Below are 25,030 nucleotides of genomic sequence, written 5' to 3'. Positions count from 1 at the left end.
GGTGGGTCAGCCAAAAGGGGTGATGCGTTCACAGTTTTATAGCTGTGTTCCATTGTGTGTGTGCACACAGGCTTCATTCAGGCACAACAAATAAATTATGTGATCTGAAAAGCCTTAATTCTTGGCTGAAGTTCATGAACGAGTGAGGCAAACCTCATGCCGTCCTCCCCCATCATAAAACTAGACCTACAACCTATTTTTTTTAACCAGCGGCTCAGACTCCAGCCTGCATAAAACAAAGGGAGTCTTGCTCTGTATGCAATTTGTGTGCAAGTTGAGATACTTAAAATGATTTGATGAGCTGGAAATAAGCCTCCTCATCAGCTTTCGCTGTGAACTGATAAATAGAGCCAAACTGCATCTCTCCTCCACTTGTTGGAGGAAACTAATCTCTGCAGTCTTACAAAGCTCTTTCAGCACCCATGAGGAGTTTATTCTTCTCTATAACCTCTCCACTTCACATGGCAGCATGGGAAATGTATAGCCCCTTTCTCGTGGACGACCATGACCGAGACACCCACAGTAAATCACCAGAGGCGCTGAAATCCCAGACTCTGGTGAGGAAAGGGGCACTCTGGGAAAGGAATTTATTTTGATGCAATAACCCTCTAAAAATGACACCTGCAGTCTCGGCAGCCACTTTCACTGGTGGTGTAAAATGAGTTGCTTACCAGGCTATGCTTCAGTCAAACCCTTTAGAGAGAACAAATTGTATATACGAGATAATGGCTTTGATACCGAAAGAAAAGGCCGCTCACCAGCTCCCTTTGTTTAAGACATACTGCATGCATGACCAACCACTGCTGGCTGGATGAAGACAGAAGTATACCCAATTGTATCCTGATGCAATGCGAGAGCAATTCTCTGCAGAAAGTTGTGAAATACAGTGGATGTATCCTGGTGCTCTGTTTTAAGCGTTAGCCATCTATCTGGCAGTCAGATGGCCCACCTCCTCATCCCTGCGTTAAACCTACACACAGGAAGCGCTTTCAGACCGTTTGGTCTCCCGCTGCGAGCATCTTGGAGAAGCAAAAACAGGAACCACATGGCTGAAGGAGTACGGCAGCCTGGGGAATGCTGGCAGCCACCTTTAAAAGTGTGCCAGTGGGTCTTTATGAAACTGGAAACACAAAAGCGAGGTTTACCATTAAATGTCCCCGCACTAAGGGGGTCTCCTCATTAGCCAGCAGGAGGAGGAAAAAGATCCCAAGAAAAACATCAGCATTTGCAATAATGTGCTCAGACTGCTGGCTTCAGGCTTATGTCATGGCTGCCAGACCACATTTCCCATAACTCTCTTCTCCTACACTTTATGCATGTCTGTGCCCCCAGGCTGGTATGTGCACAGTGGAAAAAGCTATTGTCTGTGTGTGTGTGTGTGTGTGTGTGTGTGTGTGTGTGTGTGTGTGTGTGTGTTTCCCAGGGGCCAGCTACGTGTGAGCTGTTGAGCTAACTAGTGTGCAGACCTGTTGAACTGTGGTGGTGAGCTCCAGGCACAGCTGAATGATCTTGTTCTTGGTGGCTGTGAAGTCGCTGATCCCTGTCAGAGGTGTCCTGCAAGGAGACAAAGAAGGACAGGGAGAACATTAGGAACCAGCGATGAAGCCAAACCAGCAGCTCAGCCATGAAGTCTTCCATTACAAAGAATCTAATGTTCAATTTATATACACTGCGACGTGTTTCTGATACTTTGCCCACTACATTTACAAAAATGAGGGGGGAAATATTGGAAAAACATTTCAAAATAGCGCATTCCAGTACAACGCGAGACCTCAGTAATAAATATAGAGTTAAATTAACACCTCTCGGAAAGTTTGAACAAAAACTGGCCATTATAAGCTCCATAAAGAAAGAACATGTGGCACAGCTGCTGTACCGGATTACATTAGATTGTATAGGTGTGCCTAAAAAAGCAGTCTTGCAGTGTACGTCTAGACTAATTTACTGATGTGGAGTGAGCCATAATATACTTTATAATAGACTCAGTGAACCTTGCTCTGATTACTGTGTTTTGGTGACTGGACACAGAGACTTCGTTCTAACCCAAAAATATCACCGTTCTTATGTCATTTTCCCTCCGTTTCTGTCTCTTTTTCTGCCTGACTCCATCTAAAACAAATGCGCCCAACTCCCCATGCGCACAGTGTAGTTCTATTCACAGTATTAACACATAACAACTTTATCTAAAGCATTTTTCTGTAAAATTTCTTATGTAAAATAACATTCAGCACAGCACTTTTATGGACTGTTATACTGCCCTCATCTCAACATCATAACTACCATTTATATCATGACATCACCTTCACCGCATTAGCCAAGCCTGCCACAAAAAGAGAAGCTTAATTTCAGCCAGCTAACACTTAATCCTGGCAACCTGCTTAATATGCTCTGCTTTTATGGTGTAATGCGCTGTGGAGGAGGTCACCAGGAGAGCAGAAGGGACTCTATAGTGTTAGCTTGGCTAGCAGCATGGATATGTACAAGGTAGAGAGCATAACTAGAATCTAAAGTTTCTCTACGTGTGTAAGTGCAGCTAGTATAAGCAGTGGTCTTCTGGCAGTCCTTCTCTGATCTGATTCAGAGTACACAGGTGGTTATAAAAATGATCTTACCTGTCGAGCCATGCAAGTAGGCTCTTTGCAGCACCGATCAGCTCCACCACTGAGGTAAGGAAGTCATTGGGGGGCTTGCGTGAGGTGCTGCCGTCATACGCGGGGCTTTTCCTGCGATCAGACGTTGCCATGTGCAGGCTGTTGGTAGCAGCTCTCATCCTCACAACCAGATTCTTCAAGTTGTCGGTCTCCACCCCATAGTTCTGAAAGGGTAAATAAGTACACAATTTAAACTAGGTCAAGCAACAGGGGAAAAAAAGCACACACCCATCCTTGAAGCAGACATTATAGATATTCAATCAAACTCCAGATAAAGCAAGAAACCCTTCTACACAGTTTAGACCTGGGAGGTACCTTCTTTTTTCTTTTTTTTTAAACACATGTGGCGTCTTGTTTCCCGTACAATGAGGAGCTGTAATCATTTCTCCGACAGTTATGATTTACGTGCACTTGTCTGTGACGATAGCTCGGGCATGAAATTTACCCTCCGGTCTTCAGATTTCTTCCAGGGCATGCAGGAAGGGTGTGCACGTGCCATCACCTGATTCCTATCAAGCAGAGCAAAGTTTGCATTCTTGAGCCTGAGTTGTTTCCTGCTTTTGCATTCCTCCAATTTATAAGTTATTCACATGCCCCAAGCAGCCAAGCTCTGTGTCTTCAAGGGCCACTAAGTACACAATAGACTAGGCATGACCTGAAGTACTGCAGGGTACTGAGCTGCAAAAGTACGCACAATTACTTCTTGGAGGGTAAAGAGTGTGTCTGAGACTGAGCATGAACACGTGTAAATTATTTTTAAAGAGCTTGTTTTAAGGTATTTGCAATGTTTTGATTGAATAAGTGGGTTTGGACTAATGTGTTGGTTAAAGGTAAGCAGAGAAGGACCAGTCTGGCTCCTGTCCTGGTAAATATCAGCTTACACAGTGTTGCATCACTGTGTGTGTGTGTGTGTGTGTGTATGTGTGAGTGCCAGTAGCTAAGTATCCTTTGCAAGGAGTGAAACAGCATGTGTTTGGAAAACAACGAAGCAGATCTGCAAGTGGTTAGTGTCTGCTTTAATTCCACTGCCGCTCTCCAACATGAGCTCAAAAAAACAAAACCACACGAGCTATTTCTCTCGTGTCAGTCCCGAAGGAATCCGGAATAACTGAATAAGTCAAACAGTAGCTGTAGCCTCACTCGTGGTACACTTGACATGGCACTGATTGTTGAAACTTCATCAAAGATAAGCAAACATGCTGAGGGAGCATACAGCCACAAAGAAAGAAATCTTCTGATGCTTTGGTTTCTCATTCGGCCATTCACACAGTGAAAGTAGCACAAAGGCAGTGTGAGCACTTTCCAGATCAAACGTCTCTCCTGGCTTTTTCATTAGCAGGCTAATCACACAGTCACAGCAGCTCTGACTGGCCCACAGATGTCCAGCGAGCTTTTGTCCCACGCTGCCAGCTGAGCTAAAAACCATGTCTGAGCAAAATCTGTGGTTCAAGTCAATCTCATAACAGCATTTCAGGCCACGTTTCCATTCTTTCAGGGCCTTTTAATAGACATTCAGTTAATATAGAATCAAGATGGCAGAAGCATTTTTTTGTGTAGGAGAAACAGAACGGCTATCACAACACAGTGCTTCCTGCCCTCGACACAGGCATCACATGGATCTGACTTGACTATAAAGAAAGATAACAAATGCCTGTAAGCTGGACAGAGTGTGTGTGTGTGTGTGTGTGTGTGTGTGTGTGTGCGCGCGCGCGTGTGTGTATGTATGTGTGTGTGTTGCTAAAATGTGGCATCTAAGGTTAAGTGCGACATTAGATTCACCCCGAGGCAATGGTAAAATACATTTACAGCAGCTCTGTGGTTCATGACAGGGCCAGATGATCTGTCATACACTGTATGTTCGATGGCTGCTGGACAAAGCTCATGTGAGTATAAATATAACGCTGTGCTGGTCTTTGAGTGGGTCACTGGGGTCTGAGAATAAATAAAGAAGTGTTGGGTTTCAACACTGACTCTGCTGAAGACATCACTGCTCAGAGAGCTCCAGTAAAATTAAGTGAAATGTTCTCTCTTTGTCCCCAGACAGCAGTTTGCTCTTGATGGCTGTTGGGTGGAAGATAAGCATGAGTATGAATGTTTCCTAAAGGGCCATGGAGCTGTATGTTAGGCCATCAGCTGCTAACAAGACAGCTAAAGTTGCCGATATAAGGCACTGTGAAAGGAAGGTGAAACTTCAGCATGTGTGCGCATGCTTAAACATTTCGAATTTGAGAGCAAATTCAAACTGCAAAGTGTCACAAAGATGAATGTGACCGCTTCAACAGGAAGTGTCTGACCTTACAGCAAACAGCAAGAGAGAAAGCTGGGGGTTGAGTGTGAGAGCGTGTGGGGGTTTCGGGTGCTGGTGGCCTGTGTTCCTGTCGGCAGCAGTGACCTTGCCTCAGTTAAAGCTAATTGAAGCGGGGGCCTCACTTCCTCCCAAGGGGCCAGTGGAAGGCCAAGGTCTCATTCTTAATAAGGAAACCCCTAACGGACAAAAAACATTTAGCCGTACTGCTTCTGCCAGAGGTGAACAGTTGAGAGTCCAGCATTCCTGCTCTAAAGCCTTACTAAATGACATTAGACTATACAGTGCACATAACCACGCACAGAGGAGGTATTCCAAACACTACAATTTGAAGGGAGAATAAAGTTCACATTCAACAGAAAGGGCTCACTTATAAGAACAAAAATCTTGCTGAGGAAGCACTTTGGAGGCCTAATTTGTGACGCTGCTTGAGAGGAACATGACTTGAGATTTCACTACCTTGATGTGAAGGAATGAAGAGAAATCTGTGCAGAATTACTGTGATAGTAAAAGAGGTTATGGACCACATGATGTACCATATGGTATGTATAGTCTATCATGAGTCCATCTATCAAAACAAAAAAGGTGTGGTATGTGCCAAGTGCTTCCAGGTGTCCACTTCCAGCCGTTACAGGTTGAGGAGATACTGCTGACAGGCTGCTGATCTGAGCTTTCTGCAGAATGAGAGACAATGAAAGAGTGTGCTGACTGGGTGAAAGTTGGGTCGAAGGGAAGAGATTAATCAAATCCGTTCCAGTTAAACCTGTACATAGTGTGGTTTGACCTTTGCCATCAAAACATATCCCTGCATAGGTGTAGACTGCATATCATACTAGCCCAAGATTGTGTGAACCCCAACTCAAAAGGAGCCATGAAATGATAACGAGATGTGAGCTAAGAGATGAGATGCACACATGTGGCTGCTTCACACAGGATGCCAGAAAATCCATCCATAGCTTCAGTGCGCTGGAGTGACGGATCACTGACAAAGAAATCACATCTTTCTGAGCCACTTGTTGAACCAAGCCTGTTTGACCTACAGCTTTCAGCACGAATGCAAGATGCAGCCTCGTGGAGTAAAGAGAAGACTGGACTTTTAAGTCTCTTCAGGGTAAAAACAGCCATGCTCCAAACAATTCATGTACAGCATTTTAAGAGAGCGTAAAGGCAGAAATGCTGACACTGATCAAAACGCAGGGAGCAGAATCTGGGACTTTTATGGCACAGGAAGTGATAAAACTCCAAATCGATCCCATCTGCTGGAAAACCTGCTTCTCTTTCAACTGGAGCATGCTTGGCTTTCATCGCTCTTTTCATGCTCACGAGTTGGAGGCAGAGACGTTTTTGTTGGCAGTTTTTTTGGGAAGCTGGGATGATAGAAAGAGGGGCAGCTGGTTCACTCCCAGAGTGACGAATAAGAGCCAAACAGGGGATCCATAACTTGAGCCAACAGAGACGGCTCAGGTGAGCAGATGGCTGCAGCGGGAAGAATAACCTCCATGGCATTGCTGTTTATGAGAATAGACTGCAGTTTGTGTGTGTGTGAAGGAGGCTTTATATGTAAGGGAGAGTAGAAAGAGAGCTCTTGTCTCTTCTGTCAAACAAATCAAACTGTTGCTGCATGATTGCCATTAACTGCCTCTAATAATCTAGCACAGCTTCAAACTGCCAAATTGAGCCCAATCTCTCCTCTCCTCTGAGTGCTGCTGTCCTCTGGCTGCTTCATGAGTTGCGGTGCTTCCACGCCCCACTGAGCTGCGTGGGAAATGATGAGACTTTCTACATCGCTGGTTCCTTTAGCTGCCCAACCAGAAACTACAGGCTGAGTTTTTAGCGACTGTGGACACTGAGAATGAGGGACAGGGAGGAGGCGGGGGGCGGGGGGTTACTGTATTTGGATACATATTACATTAGCAGCACACACTGACCAGAGCGCAGAGTAGATCAACAGCCTCCAGCACCAGTTCCTGGTGTCCAATCCTGGCCACGCCGAGCTCCTCCAGGTCTTGATGTGTGATCTTCAGTAGCTGCTCCCCACTGATCTTCTCCCGCTCAAAGTTGCTCACATACTGCTGCAGGCTGTCATCTAATCCTGGTCAAACACAATTAAAAAAGGCAAATATAGAGCCTCATTAGATGAACATTAACAGTACAGATTAGTCTGCTACAGTTCAACTGTCATTTGCAAGAGCTCTTTGCCCAAATGTAAAAAAAAGGGCCAACAAGCTCAGCTACTGTATATGTCATTCTTAATAGCACGTGTCCTAATAGTGAGTGTGTGTGTGTGTGTGTGTGTGTGTGTGTATGTGTGTGTGTGTGCAGTGTAGATAAGGAACAGGTGTGACTGCTATCTTTGCTTGACAAATACAACATAAACAGAGTAACGGTTGAGACCGCTAAGTCTGTTGAGCTGGTTGAACAATAGATGGCTATATTTGAGTGTGTGTGTGTGTGTGTGTGTGTGTTTCAATAAATGTGCCAGTGTCAGGGGCGTCGCCTTGCTACTATTTGGAGCACCAATAACAAATGAGATTAGGCCGTTAAACGAGCAACTTGTCTTGTAGTTGAGCACACAACTGCGTAGCTCACAAGAATATACTGTGTACTGTAGTGTGCTGCAACAGGCTCTCTTGATACTGCAGGATGAGTTACATACAGCACATTGCCATAAACAAACTGACAAACATGCCCTCCCTGGGTATGCAATGTGCCCCTCAGTGGATCCTCAAACAGTGCTGAGACAACACAGCGAAGGACAAGCCTTTGTGTGTGTGTGTCTAGCTATGGGAGTAGAAGTAAACACCATCTTTCTCCCCATCAAAGGGTGCACAGAGAGGGGGCAGCTGCAGATACATGGCCGTGCGCCCTGCTCTTCTGAAAGACCTGTCAGCTGAAAGACACACTCGCTCGCTCCAAGCGTAACCACACACACAGGCACTCTCACAAAAATAATATTCTTCAGCGTGAGACGGGATTTGGCGGATCTGTTTTCAGTTTGACATTCAAGTCACAAAAAAGCTTGACTTTTTTTTTAGGAACATGTAACTTAACAGCAGATAACTGCATCCATATAAAATGTGGGGCATGTAGTGAAGATCTGCTGGGCGTGTTCTGTGGTCACTGAGCCATTTTTGTGAATGGCACCTCGTGTCTTCATGGCTCTGTGACACTCGGTCTGTGCATGTGTTGCAGCGAATATGTATAAGGGAAACAAGTGTGTTAGTGTGTGTGTGTGTGTATCATAGCGCCCTGTGTTATTCAGCTTTAAAGGCCACGAAATTGTATTTTCTCAAACTCCAACATTGTTGGTGATGGGATCCGACATGAACATCATTTTCTGCCAAAGCTGGATCTGTTTCATATTAGAGACCTCTGAATTTCTGTTTCTCTCTGTGCTCTTCTAATCTGTTTGAAGTGAGTGAGGCTCAGTTAGAAAAATATGTCACATACTCCCGTGCACCAATCAGGATTTAGCAACATGCAAATCAGAATCTGATGACGTCTGGTTGGTTGTTTGGTCACTGTCAATCAAAGGTTATTCTTAACTTTGATTCTTATTCACTATGAATGTGTCATGTTACGGAGGATATTTAAAGACACAATTTCAGAGGCTTTAAGTTAGCATTCAAGGTCAGCTCCAACACTTTCATGTACATGGATGCAGTTGCTTCACAGGAAAAACCTATTTCATCAGACTTACAGGAGAGAAGGCTTTAACTGTGAAGCAGCTGGAGACACACTATGCACATGTGTTTTTCAGCTAGCCTGGAACACTAACTTGGTATGTGATAGAAGTGGCTGGTGTCTTTGAGCAGGTACATTTCTGGCACTTTTTTGTTGGTGGACCAAAACTGAAAGCAGGAACCAAGCTTATTGATTCCTTGATATTCTGGCAGTGCATCCCTTTGAGATACATTTATCACAGGAATTGACATCACAATAGCATTACACGTTGTGCAGCCCTTGGGTTCACACTATCTACAGAGGACTCACTTCAAGGCCATTAAAATTCCAATGTGGCATCAAAGATCACGAATGAAAGCATTTTCAATCCCAGAGAAAATGTCTGAGAGCTCAAGTCATCTCCACTAAATCAAAGGGAAATTCCATCATGACTTGTTAACCATTAGCCTTTACACAAGTCAAGTCCAGTTAGGCTCATTAGATTTTTCTCATTCCTTGGCATGCTAATTCCGCAGCAAGACCTCAGAGAATTTTAAGCTTAACCCCCGACAGGCCAGCAGTCTGCATGGGAAGCCACTTCACGTTGTGAGACTTACAGGGACTGAGCACTGGCCTGAACCCACAGCAGCACAAACACAAGCCAAACACAAACAGTGGGCCAGTCGCTTAATGCCATCAGATGAAAACAAAGACTTGGATCCAGAGGGAGCAAAGTTTCTCCTTCCTGCTCTGTTAAATAGGCATTTCCTGACTGTAGAAAGGCACCAGGGAAACCTGTGGTTCAGCTTACAATAAGACTTTCTGAGGCTTACACTGTGTGTGTTTTTTAGCTTGTTTTTTGGAAAACCACACAGTGTCACCCAGACAGCCTAGATACGGGAAAACATTCTGGAAAAATGGTGGGAAGAATGAATCGGCATCCACTAATTGATGAATGAAGGGCCTATCCTCTGCTCTAGGCTGTTTTCACTTTTCCATTCATTAATTGGCAAGTGTTTTCTCCACACACAGCCTATCCCTGATCCTAGAAGTCAGACTTCAGAGAGTTGGAAAATCTCAGGTCACAGCAGGGTCCAAACTGATCTGCATTAGCTTTGAAATGGAACAATTGTAAGTGTGTTTACGTGCATCAGAGAAAGGGACCTACCACTTCAATGGCACCAGTGACAGAGAAGAGGGTAAATGTGCACTACGGATAAAATGTATTCCTCTGCCACAGAGTTCAGGGGCCCCAAGAGGAAGGTGCCACAGTGATCTCTCCCTTTGGACTCAACCACTGACACCTTCTGAATAAAAGGAGGGGTGTCCTTACAGTGGGGCTTATAAAACATTTATTGGGCCTCGATCAATGGCTGCTGGGATGTGTGTATGTGTGTGAGACTATCAATTTTCATTAAAGCTGGAGTAACCAGTAAAGGAGATAGAGTGTCACGTTATTGTGAATTGAGTGAGGAGGGGGGGGTCACAATGGAGGACTGTGTGAATGCTTTTCAAAAGCCTGCGTAGGAAGAAACGCTTTGGAGTTTTATGGCGTCTGTGAACCACTTGGCAAACGTTGTCAAACCAGACCAAGTGGGTGTAACTGTGCAGCAGAGGAGCAAACACACAGCACCAACGTCGAAAGCAATTGCATTTCCAATCCAAAGACATTAATTTGCCCCCCAAAGTTCATTGTGAACTGGACTGAAATGTCAAAACTCAAATTACACTGACACTACACAATTTGAGTTTGAGGCCGAGTAGTTAGTTTCTCAATGATTTTAGAGCAGAATTTACATAAAACTGCTCGAGAAGATAAATAGCAAACTGGGAAGCACTCAAAAGCTGCAAAATCCTCTTAACGTACTATCTTATTTAAATAGTAGAAAATATTGTAACTGATTTATCAAGCACAGATGCCAGCAAATCTGTGAATATTTGTTTTTGATATTCTGCCTTGCACAATTAAATACATTAACGGGAGTCATTCAACATTCAGTCTCACTGCTTTTGGAATGGGCTGATCTGACACAATCAAACTACCTACGGTTAGAAAAGGCCTTCCCTGTAAGAGGAAGAGGATGACATCTGAATGAAATCCGTCAACGTCTGTGACCAATAAACAAACACAGAATAGGAGGTGACTGGCAAACACCAGCCTGTGTGTCGCAGTATGGCACCTGCTGTTCGCTGTTGGGTCTTTCTTGCCACCCACTATCTCCCGTTCACTGCTACACAGAACAGGTTATCAACACAAAAGTTTCAGTGTATATATGTATACTCGTACACACACACACACAGGCATGTTTCTGGACAGCTGGAAAAGCAAGAATCCCAGATACCCCAGTCTGGATGCAACAAGTGGAACTGGACCCTGTTGAGGCCTTTGAGCTCTGCAGCCTACTTAAAGGCTGTGTAAGCACACATTTTTGGCAATGTAAACAACAGAGCCTGTCCACTTGCAAATGGTTGAGCTATTCTTGTCATAATCTTGGCATTTCCCATCCACACAGAGGCACAAAAACAGCAGATTGTGTGTAATGTGGCATGATAGCTCAGGACCCACTCTGTTCGTGTGATGAAAGTCATGAGAACTGCAAACAGGTTTGTACATGACATCTCACACAAGTCGAGCGCTCTGCCTTCAGAAAAAACGTTGATCAATTTTGATCAACAGTGCTTTCAATGCAGCTTTAGGTTGCCAAGTTCTCGTTCTCAGGGGTTTGATTACCTCAGAGAAGAGCGAACAGTCTTTCACCGTCAACAGAGAGAGCGAAACAAGCTCATTCCTCTTCACCTCCCCCATCTTTCAACCCCTCCCTGTGCTCCCAGTGGGAGCAGTAGCCACCCTGTAAAACACACACACACACACACACACACACACATACACACACACACACACACATACACACACACACACACACAAACTAACCAATATCCCCACTGGGGTGGCCAGTGGGAAAGCTACTGGGTGTAGAATAGCAAAGCCACTGTAACTCTCTTTATTTGTCAGCCCGGCCTCTGAACCTGCGGGGAACGGTCAGGAATTTGACTCATTGTTCTCCGCTGAGCAACTCCATTGTGGTAATTCACAGCACTCTGGCACAATGGTCTCTGGCTGGACCAGGCCGTGCTGTAATTAGAAAGAAAGAAAAAACCTCCTCTCGGCGAATGCTAAGCTATACTAATGCATGACTTCACAGCACAACAACAAAGCCTGTACACACACACATTGGGCTGGCCCTTCCAATGGGAACTGGAGATAGGAGGTTACACAATGGTGCTCTACATTTCCCCACTGAGCATGTTGTGTCCTCATCTGAGAAAAGAAAAGAATGTTACAGATGTCTATGGGACTCTTTGCTCCTAAAAATTAAAAAAATAAATAAATAAAAATAAAAAAATGGCAGGGCAAAGATCTGTTTTATCGTGCCATGCTTCAAGATACTGGTATTATTTCTTAGATATTCCTGCAACAGCTGAAACTGCAGTGGACATGGGTTTGGATACTGATAATGAGCATCAGATTCAGTGAATCCTGCAGCACTGAAAACATACAGGCTACTTTGTCTCAAAGACAGCATTTTTTTTCCTTATATTGCTCTCTGACGGCTTCGCTGGCTATGACCCCATTAGACCCATGTTTTAATCTTATCATTGCTTCCTCCAGCTAACAAAGACTCTTTCACATCATGTACCCTAATCTTAAACACAGACAACTACAAAAAAGCAGTGACATGTCCTGAGTGGGCTTCCTAAAGGAGAAAAAGCAGCTGAGGCTGGTCTGTCCACAGGCACACAAAAGCAGCTCTGTCTCTTACAGGGTGATGGACGATGACTGATGACAGAAAGGGGGTGGGGGGTGTCAAAGTTCGTGGGGTTGGCGTGGTTGAAGCACATCAGCCCCTGGGCTCAGCTAATCCTCACCTCGAGCACAACACAACCTCAATACATTGCTCGTCCCTCGTCAGGTTTCCATGTCTGAGGTTCGGGGGGTGGACGGCTGAGTTAGTATTGACTGGGGCGAGGTGAGAGGTGGTGTCTGGAGGCGTTGCAGGTCAGAGCACACTTGTGACTTCCGGTCACAAGCAGATCAGAGGAGGGAGGAAAAGAAGATGTGAGAGAGACACCAGAAAGAGAGATAAAACAGACTGCTGCAGGCACATTACTGAGTGTCTCTGCAAAACTGCATCAACCAAAACAGTTGTTGCTAAAGCTTAGGACGTGGGAAAACAAGAAACTGAAAAACTGGTTGTCTGGGTCAATGAGTTTGCACCTGATCCATGATTTACTCTTCGCTTGACACAAATCGTTCACAAGCAATTTCAAAACGTGTGACCTGTAATCTGTAGCAACTGTTATGCAGTTATTCCACAGGGCCTGATACTGAAGATCCTCAGGTAACTTGGATGAGCCACACACATATAAATGCCAATAACGCAGAGAGCTTATTTTATATTCTGTTAGTGAGAAATCTGGATATCAAATTCCAGCATCATCTATGCTGCTGACCTGTGTAAGGTTCACCTGTCTATGACTGATTTTTACTTTCAGCTTGCAATAAGCCTTTTTTCATGGCAGGAAGAAGTGTCAAACTATTCTTTAATGACAGCTCTGTTCAATTCAGGTCATTCATTGTTCTACATTACGTCACAATTCAAGTTACTACCATTTATAGTGTTTCTAGAGGTATTTATAGCAGTAGGAGCACATGTAGTTGCAACTCATATGTGGCAGTAAATACAGACAGATCTTTGACGTATTCATGGGTGCATCAGTTCTGTCAATGAACCGTTTTGTAGAGCTGCATGTAAACAGCTTATCATTCCTGCAAATGCCAGTGTCAGGAAAAGTATGTACAGGTAAGTGTAGCCTGTGATTGTGTGCTTGACAGAGATGGGGCAGGGGTTGGAGCAATAAGTTCTCAGGCCAACGTAAACACCCATCACTCTCCAGCCAGTCGGCCGCCCGGCGACACTGCAGCTTGTTACCACTGGCATAAACACCCACTAAAGAAAGCAACAAAGACCTCAAAAATGTCTCAAACTCCCCCTTCTCCTCTCAGCGCTGTTCCTGCATCTACACCCACCACAATCTTTCGTCTTTCCTGGCCCCTCCAATGTTCATATTGTTGTGGTTCCGCCTGTTGACAAGTAACCCAAGATAGTCACAAGTCTTTGTGTCTTGAAAGTGCACAATACAATAGAGACCGTCACTTCTGGAATTTGGGAATGGTCTAGCGCTTTCCAGTTTTAATCACAATAGGCATTAGAAAGCAATAACCAAAGCAATAAGGACGTTGCCTCTGTGTGGCCCAGGAGTCACTACTGGAAATGGGCTGTTGCATAACAGACAGCGCTGTTTGTGTGTCAACAGGACTTCTAAAGCACTCACTTTGCAGAACATATACATCATTTCACAAAGACAAACTATAATTAAGCACCACCGTTCTTTGCAAAGTAGACAGAGATGGAGAGAAAGAGGCAAAAAAGTTGGGAAACAAAAGGCAGACAGAAAAAGGAAAGACAAAAAAGAAAATGAGCTCTTTTAAGGAGGTGAAATCCCCCATCAAACCTAACCCTGGGTTCAAAGTTATAGCCCATGAGACACAAACAGGTCATGCAAAAAAACACAGCAAACTCAGTTTGGTGCTTTCTTCCCATCACATGTATGGTGTATGATCAGGGTGGCCCTGCATGCTGATTACAGAGCAATTTACCAGGACCATAATAGCTGCCTATGGAAACCACAATAAAGATGTACAAGGTTTGGGGGAGGAAATGTGCCCCACTCATTTAGTTTGCCATGGGAAAAGTGTGCTGGCACTCACACTAACACTGCATGTGGGCATATTTTTTTTTTTTGCAGAGCCAAACTTAACTTTGCATCCCTCGTGCGATTATGTTGTATGATAATGCTTTATGTAGGGCTTTTATGAAACAGAAAGATATGACCGACAGAGACAAGCCTTTAATTAAACTAAAGATAGCACCATATTGCCCCTGTGGCTCGTATGGTTGAGTACAGCACTCCCTCCATTCCTAATGTGAATCCCCATAAGCATCTTTGGATAAGAACCTGCTAATTGCCATAAATCTCCCAGAAGGTAACCCCCCGACCTCAAATCTTGTTAAAACGTAGAGAGAAAGATTCCCCGGCCAAGCCAGGGAGAGGATTTACTCGATCAAAACCGACAGTGGGTCCATCTCTGACCCTGACACGGTGTAGGTCCGTTCCTAAGCCTGGCCTGTTCACACGCAAATCTGAGCTTTCTATGCAGGTTAAATCCAGCGGGAGCACTTTGCTGTGACTTCTTAGTGCTACTGGTGGTCGACCCCTCTGTCACAATGGCTGCCAACAAAGAACTGAGCCATTGGCTGGAGCTGTAAATAAAATTAAGGTTACTATAGTGACAGGGGAAGTGGGGAGAGGTTGGGGGAACGGATGAAGGAGGCTGAAGTGAAGAGGAAAGTGTGTGTGACACGCAAACCAATGATTTACAGCCGGCTTGTGTCCAGGTCAGGGGAGGAGGACACAGGGGTCAGAAAGATTAAGAGCATCATTAGTCCATCTCTCCTGTCCGTGTTGGACCAAGAACAACAACAAAAACACACAGGCCTAACAAAAAGACACATATTGTATATTCCATTCAAAACACAAATCAACAAGTCGATAACTTTCCCTGAGATTTCTCAATGAGCCTTTTCGTTCAGGATGACAGCGCGGAGCGAATAGAGCGAACTCCTGAATGAATTATGCGACGTGAGACATCACTAGGCAGCCTACAGGCTGTGGGCAGCTGATCCCACTCTCTCTGCAGCGAGGGCTGTGGGTGGGAGAGGGTGAGTCATCTTCAATAAAAAAGGTAGCAGTGAGTGACAGTGTGTCACCCGCAAGCCAGGACAGCACATCTATGACGCAGCCATTCAGAAAACACATTCGCACACTGCTTGTGGTGCTGTGGTTACTCTTCTGACTCTCTGCCTTTGGTGGTTGCAGATGTGCCCTTACATTTTGTTTTCATGCTCTAAACCAATGATGGATTCTTCATGAACACTCACGCTCTCATAAAAACACACTCCACCCATTCCAGGTGAGGTTTGTTTACCGTCTAGCCAGCACCTGTTGTGGGTCTCCCTCGCAGCCGTGACAGATTAAGAAAGGGACAGTTGTGTTCCTATAAATGATAAATGTGCTGTTGACTGGAACAGGTGACGCATACAAACAGATGACAGGCAGGTGAGAGGCTCTTCCCAGGCGTTTGCACCAACGGAAACAAAAGGAAGGATCAACAGAATCTCCCATGATAGATTTTTCAGGTCCAGATTTTGTCAAAGATGAGCCACCACACCCTGCTTAAACAAACTTAAGTGTCACGTTTTGCTCTAATATTCTTTGTGCAACCTATTGAATTGGCAAAAACGTAGATGATTATTATGGGAGAGCTTAAAGAAATGAGCAATAAATGGGTGTTTGTCATGAAGGTGTTGGGGGAAGTCCAGAGGAAGATGGACAATACATTAAAGAGGTCCTTCGGAAAGGCACAGTATGAATGACTTCACTGCTCTGCATTCCTGGAATTTTCTGTGGATTTGCGAGGTACTTTCAACCACAACCAAATGAAAACAGAAGCTTGGCACAGTTTTGTTCCTTAACCAGCTTAATGGCCTTTCCATGATACAGTACTCTGTACCTTTGTGTGCTGTAGACCAGCCTGAAAAACCACACATAAAAATAACCACAAAGAGAGTGAGGCTTCCCTTTAATCATGCAGGTGTTTTCTACTTTCCTGGATAAAACAAACACTTTCATCCATCCATCCATTCAGGGTACATGTTGACAGTGGGCCTCATGGTTCATTGCTGCGCCATCAATACCATGAAAATACAAACTAACCTATTAAAGCTGCCTTTCTATCAGCACTCTCTAATGTAAAAAGTCAACAAACTGGCAGAGTCAGACACGTCACAGCAAATTAAAACGTGAGCACAGGCACCGAGACCTACAAACAATAACAGCTTCCATGCAATACTTATTTAATACCAAACAATGTTATTGTGGAAATAAAAACAGAATGGTTTGTAAAGTGAAAGCTTGTGAATTCTCTTAAAATTTAACTATGACTGTACTTCCTATACGGACCACGGTTTAAAACTGTGTGAATAACTAGACAGGAATTCAGTGAGTCTCTGTGGAGGACTGGGAAAAACTGGACTAGTCTGAACATGTTCTGAACAAGCTCTGATCTGGCATCTGCCCAAGTACCCGGCTAAACCCAAAAGTGGGTAACAGTTCATAAAACTACATATCACTTCATAATCATAATGACACTGCACTCCATTACAGTGTAAGCTGGTGGCCGGATGAAAGAGCTTTGTGTGTATTTGGTCAGCGAGGGGGACCATCAACTCGACCGAGTTCAGCATTTTAAATCCGTTAAAAGCAACTGGTGGCCCCAAATGCAACAAAAGACATGTGTGACCTGTTTTGACTGCTCATTCGCAGAGCTGCTGGTTTGGTGCACGAAAAAAAAAAGAGCAGTTGACTGCATTCCTCTCATGTTCTGTGGTTATCTGAGCATAACTGCATTAGCAGAGCTTTGATAGCAAAACCAACACAGCCTTTCACTTCCTTTTTCCCTCTCTGCACGAGTCAGGATCACCATACAAGCACAGATCTGGTTTGGTAGCAATTTGAGTCATTAACATACTGGAAAAAACTTCAAATACATAACTATGAGAGTGAACCTTAAGGCACAATCATGACAGGCAATAAACCAGTGAGTGTGGGAAGGCCCACAACCTTTACGTCCCTGCACAAGAGGTCAGCATGTAACCCGTATTTGCACTTGCACCCGCTGTGCCACCTCAGGTTGGAGCTTTTATTCCCATGGCTTAAGCATAGCACCTCACTGGCCAATGCTCTTAGGGCAGAGCAGGGCCAAATAGCTTGCAGGTCGGCTAAGCTGAGATCATCTGGCAGATTTGCAATGCACATTTTAGATTTGAATGAAAACCAAACTGGTCTGACCCAGGTTGGCAGGAATACGAGGTGACACTTGGTCTCCTCTCCTGACACTGAAAGAAAAACCGTTGGGTATACATGCAAATGCAAACTGATTTTGGTTTACTGATAAAAATCACCACCCCTGTTAAGTGCTGCACACGTGAAGGATCCTGACTGTGTACTATCCAAACACAATATGACAGCTGAACGCACTGTCATGAAGCTGAAGTGAACAGCAACGTTCAGTCACAATGTGAAGACCTTTAATTCAAAAACACACTCTTGTTTTGTCTTCGTCTCCTCATCACCTGATTACAACAGTGACAGCAACTATTGATGACTCCTGCAGATGTCCTCCAAGCTCCTGAGGCGATAATGCTTGGACAGTGGGACGTGTGAGAAACAGGCCACGGAGGGGCCGACAGAAACGAAACCATGGCAAACCCTTTCAGTCACCTCTCCCCAGGGGGAATCCTCTTACGCCACTTCCCTTTAACTCTAAAGGCCATTTTCTATGGAAAGGTAACGTGGTTATCTGCCCATCAATGGAATACAATAGGTCCATTTTAAAAGCTGAACGGCTGGATGACTGGAAACTGGTAAATGACAAAGACAGGAGATTTAACTTTAGGGGATGTTAAAGGAAGAGTGACTTTCTATTGAATTAATTATTTCACTTTGTTACTTACATACACGCGAGGCCACGAGGGGTGGGCGGTATACTGGTTTTGTCACGGTGTTGCATTCTGTCACAACATGGATTATGCAATACAGTCATTGCTGTGATAAAAGTTTCAGCATATTAAAAATAATGTGCTTTACAGTGGCTGCGAGCATTAACTATTCACACACACACACACTCACACTGATGTCACAGCGTGGAGAGCGATTTGGGGTTCTTGCCCAAGGATAGTTTGACATGCCTGCTGAGGCCAGGGGTCGAACCACCTTCTGATAAGTGGATGACCGCTCTACCTCCTGATCCTCAGCCACCCTGTGTAGGCACTAATCATTTGAATTCTGACTTCTAAGCTCAAGGATGAATCGATGCCAACTTCAAACTTAGAACCTACAAGTTTTGCCATTTTTCTGTTGCTTTGATGTTAATTCTGCTGGTTAGCCTTTTGAATTTGCCGTCAGCACATTCTGAGGCTAATGTGGCGTGAAGCAACTATTGTAGACACACATGCTGGAGACACATTGGCATATTTAATGTTGATGGACAGACAACAGAAATTTTGTGAACGTTAAGCCTCATTTGAAGCCAATTAAATACCAGAATAGGTGGCTGGATGTGGAAAACTGTTCTTCACATTGCTTTTTGTGTAGTCTCACATAGCCAGACCGAACGTTACCTCCACACCTCATACTGCAATGCATACTCAGCTGGTTTTGGTGTTACAGGAAAGCCTGTTGTTTTTAATTTGCATACACTTCTTATATTACTCTATGAATCACTTGTGGGGCAGGTCACTCATTCCAAAACACACGTCGACCTATATCTCATTTTCATTCATTTCCATTTTAAATATTTGTTTCTTTCTTAAAAGGTCCAGTGCGTAGATTTAGTTGCATCTAGTGGCGAGTATGCAGACTGCATCCAACTGAATACCCTCACATCACCCTCCCCTACAGCAGCAACAGAAAATGAGAAAGACTCTCTCTGGAGCCAGTGTTTGGTTTGTCTGGGTTACTGTAAAAACATGGCGGTGCAACATGGTGGACTCCATGGAGGAGGACCTGCTTCCTCTGTAGATATAGGGTTCATTCTAAGGTAACAAAAACACAACACGTCTAATTTTCAGGTCATTATACACTAATAAAAACACAAGTATGAATATTACATTACATTTCTGAAAATAAATTCCCCTTCATCCTACATACCGCACCTTAAAGCAATGTTCCCTTACATTGCTAACAGAGTGAAAAGAGGTAGAATCATGTTTTTAGTGGACTATTCCTTTCATTTTTGTAATAACCTGATATAATACCATCACTGTAAAAACAAACAAATACTGTGATTTCAATATTAGATCATACTACCCACCCCTAGAGGCCACTAGAAGGGGGACACAGATTTCCGCAGTTCTTAAAGCCCATGTTTAGATTACTTTAACACCTGTCCTCTCTGATGCATATACACACAGCCTATAGTGTAAGGGTTGCTAAAATGGATTATGCCGCCTGCGGAGCCTATCCAAACATAGAACTCCACTTGTCCGATTGAGCTGGCACTAAAACAGCGGCAGTGGATGCCTTAATAAGGGTGAGGTGTCTGCACAGCGTCTGTTCGCACTCCAGTTTAGGAAGTCTCTGTTAAAGCCAGATAAGGATCATGGGCCTTCATTGCCCACACCTCACTATCATGTCTACAGATAAGGCTGCTGAAGGTACCCATCAGTGGAGTCACTCAGCATGTGTGGACTAAGACACAACGATGTTATTTTTCCAAACACACACTTGGCCAAAGACAAAAGTGCACTGAGCACATGCTTGCCACCTCGCTCTGACAAGGTAATTGCCCTCTTGGCATGTTGGTGCTATTTGTGAGGCAGCTTGTAGCCCCACACGCCCTTGCTTCAACTCTTACATTTCCTTCTAGATGTCACAAAGCAAGCCTGCTGTGTGACGTGGGAAGGAACATGAGTTCAACCTGCATCTGATCATTCGTATCAGGCCTCTGGTTATGAGTTATGTTCACAGTCAAGACACACATCTGCACCGGTAACTCCATACACAGTACTGACCGGCTAATGGTGCCAGGCCTTGTACTGTATAGATGTGTGCCAGTACGAGATGCAGGCCACTAGATCAGCACAACTTTAATCATCAACTCTTGCTCAAAATAAACAAATCTGTAAAATTCACATGACTAATCCATTTCCAGATACGGCGCTTTGAAATTTGATTAGCCACTATTTAAGTATACAAAATGCTGGAGGATATCCAGGGCGTCTGGATAAAAGCAGCTCACTCAGACAGTAGTTGCAGGTTTGCATGTTTGGGATGCCTTGTTAAAACTTGGCAGTCTTACTCTCAGTAACTACAAGGTGGACAAGTGAGGAGGAAAAAAGAAAGCATGTTTGGTAAATGAGAAACTGAGTCGGAGCTGAACATTCCCTGAACAGTGCCAGCACTTCTCAGCTGAAGCATTACCCATGTGGATTCAGGACTATATTTGGAAAATGTCTAGCAGCATATGACTTAAACTTTTAACTTTGTGGACAAGGGTGTCTTAATGTTACCGGATATATACACTTCTTCAAATTAAACCTTCACTGAATTTTGAAAGTGTCACAACAACTGAACCAGAGCTGAATTAATTTACTGATTGAAACAATATTGTGCTGTGACGTCTATACTATCATTAGAAAAGTGCATCCCCCCCCCAGGGTAATTAGTCCTTCACATGACATATGGGATACCAATCACACGACACCACAGGTCCAGCTGGAAGATCAGAGCTTGTGGTGAAGGACTTGTGCTTCAGGGCATCTTCAATCCCCAAACAAAAAAAACAACAGAGTTTAAACTGAAAGAAGCAAATGTCCTTTCACTGCCAATAAACATCCACCATCCACTGCTTGATCTCCTTGAACAATGCAAGTGATTAACAACAGCCTCAATACACAAAAACAGTCCCTGTCCTACTGTGGAAAACAACCTGAGGCAAATGAGAGCGGTGGTCGCCACAAAGTGCTTTCTGAGAGTTTAATTTTACTCCTGTCACAGAAGCGCAACATCTCTGGAATCACCAGGGTTTGCCATTGGCGTGACCAGGTCAACGCGAGGCCACGGCCCTGCACTCGACGTGGGTTTAAATTCGGTTTGTCTTTGGTATGAAAGGATTACACAAGCCGTTCCTCAGTCAAACAGCAGCAGTGGTTACATGCTATGTCTTGGCCCCGTACAGTACAGCGGTCACTGAGAACAAAACAAGGCCTTTTCTTTTCCATAAAAACAGTTGGCGACTCCTGACCCTCACTTAGGGTCATACTTCACTGCTCTTAGACACAAAAGTGATAAACATGATTGTGGAGCATGAGCTGCTACTTTGACTTATCAAAGGCTTACATAATAAAGAAAATATTAAGACAGGTTTGTGTAAGCTAAATTTTCACCTCAACATATTTGTCTTGAAAACATTCATTAAGACACGGCAACTGGGAGTCAGGCCAAAAGGTGATCTGTGGAGGGGTTTAAATGATGAAAACAAGAGGGGCTGTAATTTGAATTTTGGTTGTTTAGTGTGTTTTGTTTTGTGGCTCTGACTGCTTAAAGGCAGATCCAGTTTCTCGCAAATTGTAGTCTACACCCACTGACAACGCCTCAAACCAAAGCAAATGGCCATTTAGCCTTGCCTTGCCTAGACCACAGTGAGGAAAGCTCAATTTCAGGGGTGACTTTGCAAGGCTGCATCATCTGCATTGCTGAGTGTATGGACATCACTGGAGCGACCACTTTCGTTTGGTTAAAATGATCACAACCACGCCAAAGGTCCTGATACTCACCCATCACTTGATATGAATGGTCAGATGTTAGCTGATGCTCACGTTAATGGACTAGTTCTGTATATGAAAGGGATACGTGAAATATTCCCATGAATGGTGTGCTGTCATTTCAGTTAGTTCATGTTTGCAGGGTTCTGCAAATCCACTGGTTAAGACCTACAGAGACAATCGCTGAGTCAGATTTGCAGGAGACTGACAGCAGTGGGGCCTGTGTAGACAACTAATCCTCCAGCCATGCATGCCCTGGTCGGGCTCTTTTCACTGGACACACTGAAACTAACCCCTCCACAATCCCCTTTGGCTCCTAACTATGGCTGAGCACTGGCAGGCGTGCCTCAATCAGCAGTTACAGCCCTACAACACTGTCACAGCTCCAACCGATGACAAAAGAGCTTACTCTATGATCCAAATTATGAGATTAAAAAGGAAGTCACGTAAGATTTGTTTTGGGATGTCTCCAAATGTCCCTAACAGTTTAGTCCCACCACTGGTCATATAAATAGCCCATTACTCCTTTTGCTGTGTAGTATATACACACTTCACTTTTTATGTGGTTGGAATGATAGCACTCCACTTCCGTCCATAGTTCACATACCATTTGGTGTCCCTCACCAGACATTCCTATGCTGTGACTGAGCTCAGGTGAAAGCGAACTGACGCCAAGCATTCCTCTCAGCGCCCGAAACAGGTATGATTCTCATTTTATGGAGCGTCAGATCCTAAAAAGCACTAAAGCAGAGGTCTGACCAGGGCGGAAAACTGACTTGATAAAATGTGAACATCTACCAGCCTCTGACAGACACATGTCCGGCCACTCAGCAGTGAATGATTACTTCTATCTGAAATCTATCACCCACTTTGATGTTTTACCAGCATTTGGCTGCTGGCTGGGGCTTATTTCCCACCTGGCTCCAAATGCAAAATGACTGATGGACTTCCAATCACTTTGACTCCCTCAGAGGGAGCAGGCTTGCCCCACCAGGACGGTGATTTCAAAACGGAGGTCATCATTAAAGTGAGGGCTGGTCACACATCAGTTTTCCTGAGTTAAAACAATGATTACACTGAGTGAGTGCTGACTGACAACAAAGCTGGCTTTGGAGACCCTGGGGGAAAACGGTGGTACAGTGTCAGTTAGTGCCTGTCACTCAGAAAAGTGACACAACAATGTAAAAGTTGACGACGAGCAGCAGTTTATCAAAACACGGATCATACAGCAGAGCTAACAATAAGAGAGGCTGCTTGACATGCTAACATCTGTAAGTGAGAGGGAAAGAAAATGCGGTGGCATTGTTAAACGCTTCGGTGGAAGTATGTTGACACACAGGGGCAGTTTCGTAGAAACTAGCTCGAGATAACTGAGGAGCGACTCAAGAGTTGAGGCAGAAAAGCTTTTGAAGTGTAGTAATATTGTTTAAGGGCTATTGTTTCTGTCAAAAAACAAAACCCATGAATTAACGTTACAATGGGAAAACCAAGTGCTCGAGACTTAACTTACCTTTCATCCAATCGACAACTTGCTTTGGCGTCCACTTGGTTATCGGCTCCATAGCTTCTTTAACACAAACACCAGAGCCAGAAAAAATGTGCCAAAGCTCGGCGACGTTGTTCTATAATTTGAATAAAAGAAGTGTTTCTCTGTCACATTCTTCGCAACAGGTCGGTACTGTTCGTCTGCTCGTGTTCGCCGACTAAACAACTCTGGGCACGTTGTTGAGGAGGCTGGACTGAAATCTCCCATCACTCCTCATCGCCCGGCCTTGGAATGATGCTGCATTCAATGCTATCAGAAATACTGGGAGAAATCCACACTTGGGCGCGAAATAACGACCAGACGTGCCTAAGATAATTTTCTTTTCTCAGACACAGATCAACTTGAATAATCGCATATCTTATGTTGTTATTTGAATAGTTTTGTATTGATACTTTCACAAATGTGCATGCTTATAGAAAATTATCCAAGCTATACCTTCACGTATTTCACCTTTTCCCGTCAAAAGAAGTATTTTTCCATCAGTTTTGCCACAGTAAATTTTGTACGAATTTCTGACCGCTTGAACACCAAGGAGTCTGTCGGTATGGTGGTATTTACCACTTTGGAACATTGAATTAGGAGTTTGCGGAGAGTACTCGAATGCAACGTCTGTGCTCACCGCCCTCGTTTGAAACTGGAGGCGTGTCCATATCGAACAGTGTGCTGCCCATCTATATCTTGTTGTTCCTGAAAATAATAATAATAATAATAATAATAATAATAATAATAATAATAATAATAATAATAATAATAATAATAATAATAATAAAAGGACACAGATTATACTGCAAATCTGTCACATTTAAATATCAGTGCATAATTCTGTACAGTTGCATCAAACATGTTGATATTCACGGTTCATAATACACTGATGCCTTACTGACATGACACTAAGCCATTAATGTGATGTTAAAAGAATTTGCACATCATCATTTTTGCAATCACCAAGATATAATATCATGTAGGAAAACGTCAGAAACTGGAGGGAGTCCACTGAGACGAATGTGACTCACTGCTGCTCTCTGTTGGTAACTTGCTGCTTTGCAAGTGATGGAATAGGTTGCTCAACTAATTTCGAAACCATCCCCATGGCAGTAATATAAAATCTGACTGTAAGCGATTCACAGCCACCTGAGAAACACAGTTAGAAAGATAGTATTAACTACTAACTTAAAAATGAGTGTATGTTTGGACTTCAAAGAAAGCCAGTAAAAACATATTGGGATTATGACTTTCTCCTGACAGGGGAAATATGTGATGTGCGACCATGAAGAATTCATACCTTTGACCAAACATCATCTTATTCCCTTGCTCTTGGCTAATATGTTGATAGAAACTGTATACAACATGATTGACTTTG

The 25,030-nt window shown here is 43.9% G+C and overlaps 1 protein-coding gene across 1 annotated transcript in view; it reads right to left on the bottom strand.

The window, feature by feature from the left end:
• Positions 1-23,839, bottom strand: part of cnksr3 (cnksr family member 3) — a 32,313-nt gene extending 8,474 nt beyond the window's left edge. Inside the window, exons 1-4 of the mRNA XM_076748900.1 lie at positions 23,635-23,839; positions 6,885-7,048; positions 2,613-2,815; positions 1,467-1,554 (exon numbers count right to left, since the gene is read on the bottom strand). Of these exons, the coding sequence (XP_076605015.1) occupies positions 1,467-1,554; positions 2,613-2,815; positions 6,885-7,048; positions 23,635-23,686 (507 nt within the window). The 5' untranslated portion in view covers positions 23,687-23,839. The remainder of the gene's footprint in view (positions 1-1,466; positions 1,555-2,612; positions 2,816-6,884; positions 7,049-23,634) is intronic.
• Between the last annotated feature and the right edge of the window lie 1,191 nt (positions 23,840-25,030).

Source organism: Chaetodon auriga, chromosome 14, assembly GCF_051107435.1.
Source record: "Chaetodon auriga isolate fChaAug3 chromosome 14, fChaAug3.hap1, whole genome shotgun sequence".
Taxonomy (NCBI): domain Eukaryota; kingdom Metazoa; phylum Chordata; class Actinopteri; order Chaetodontiformes; family Chaetodontidae; genus Chaetodon; species Chaetodon auriga.
This window is presented reverse-complemented; position numbering and strand designations above follow the sequence as displayed.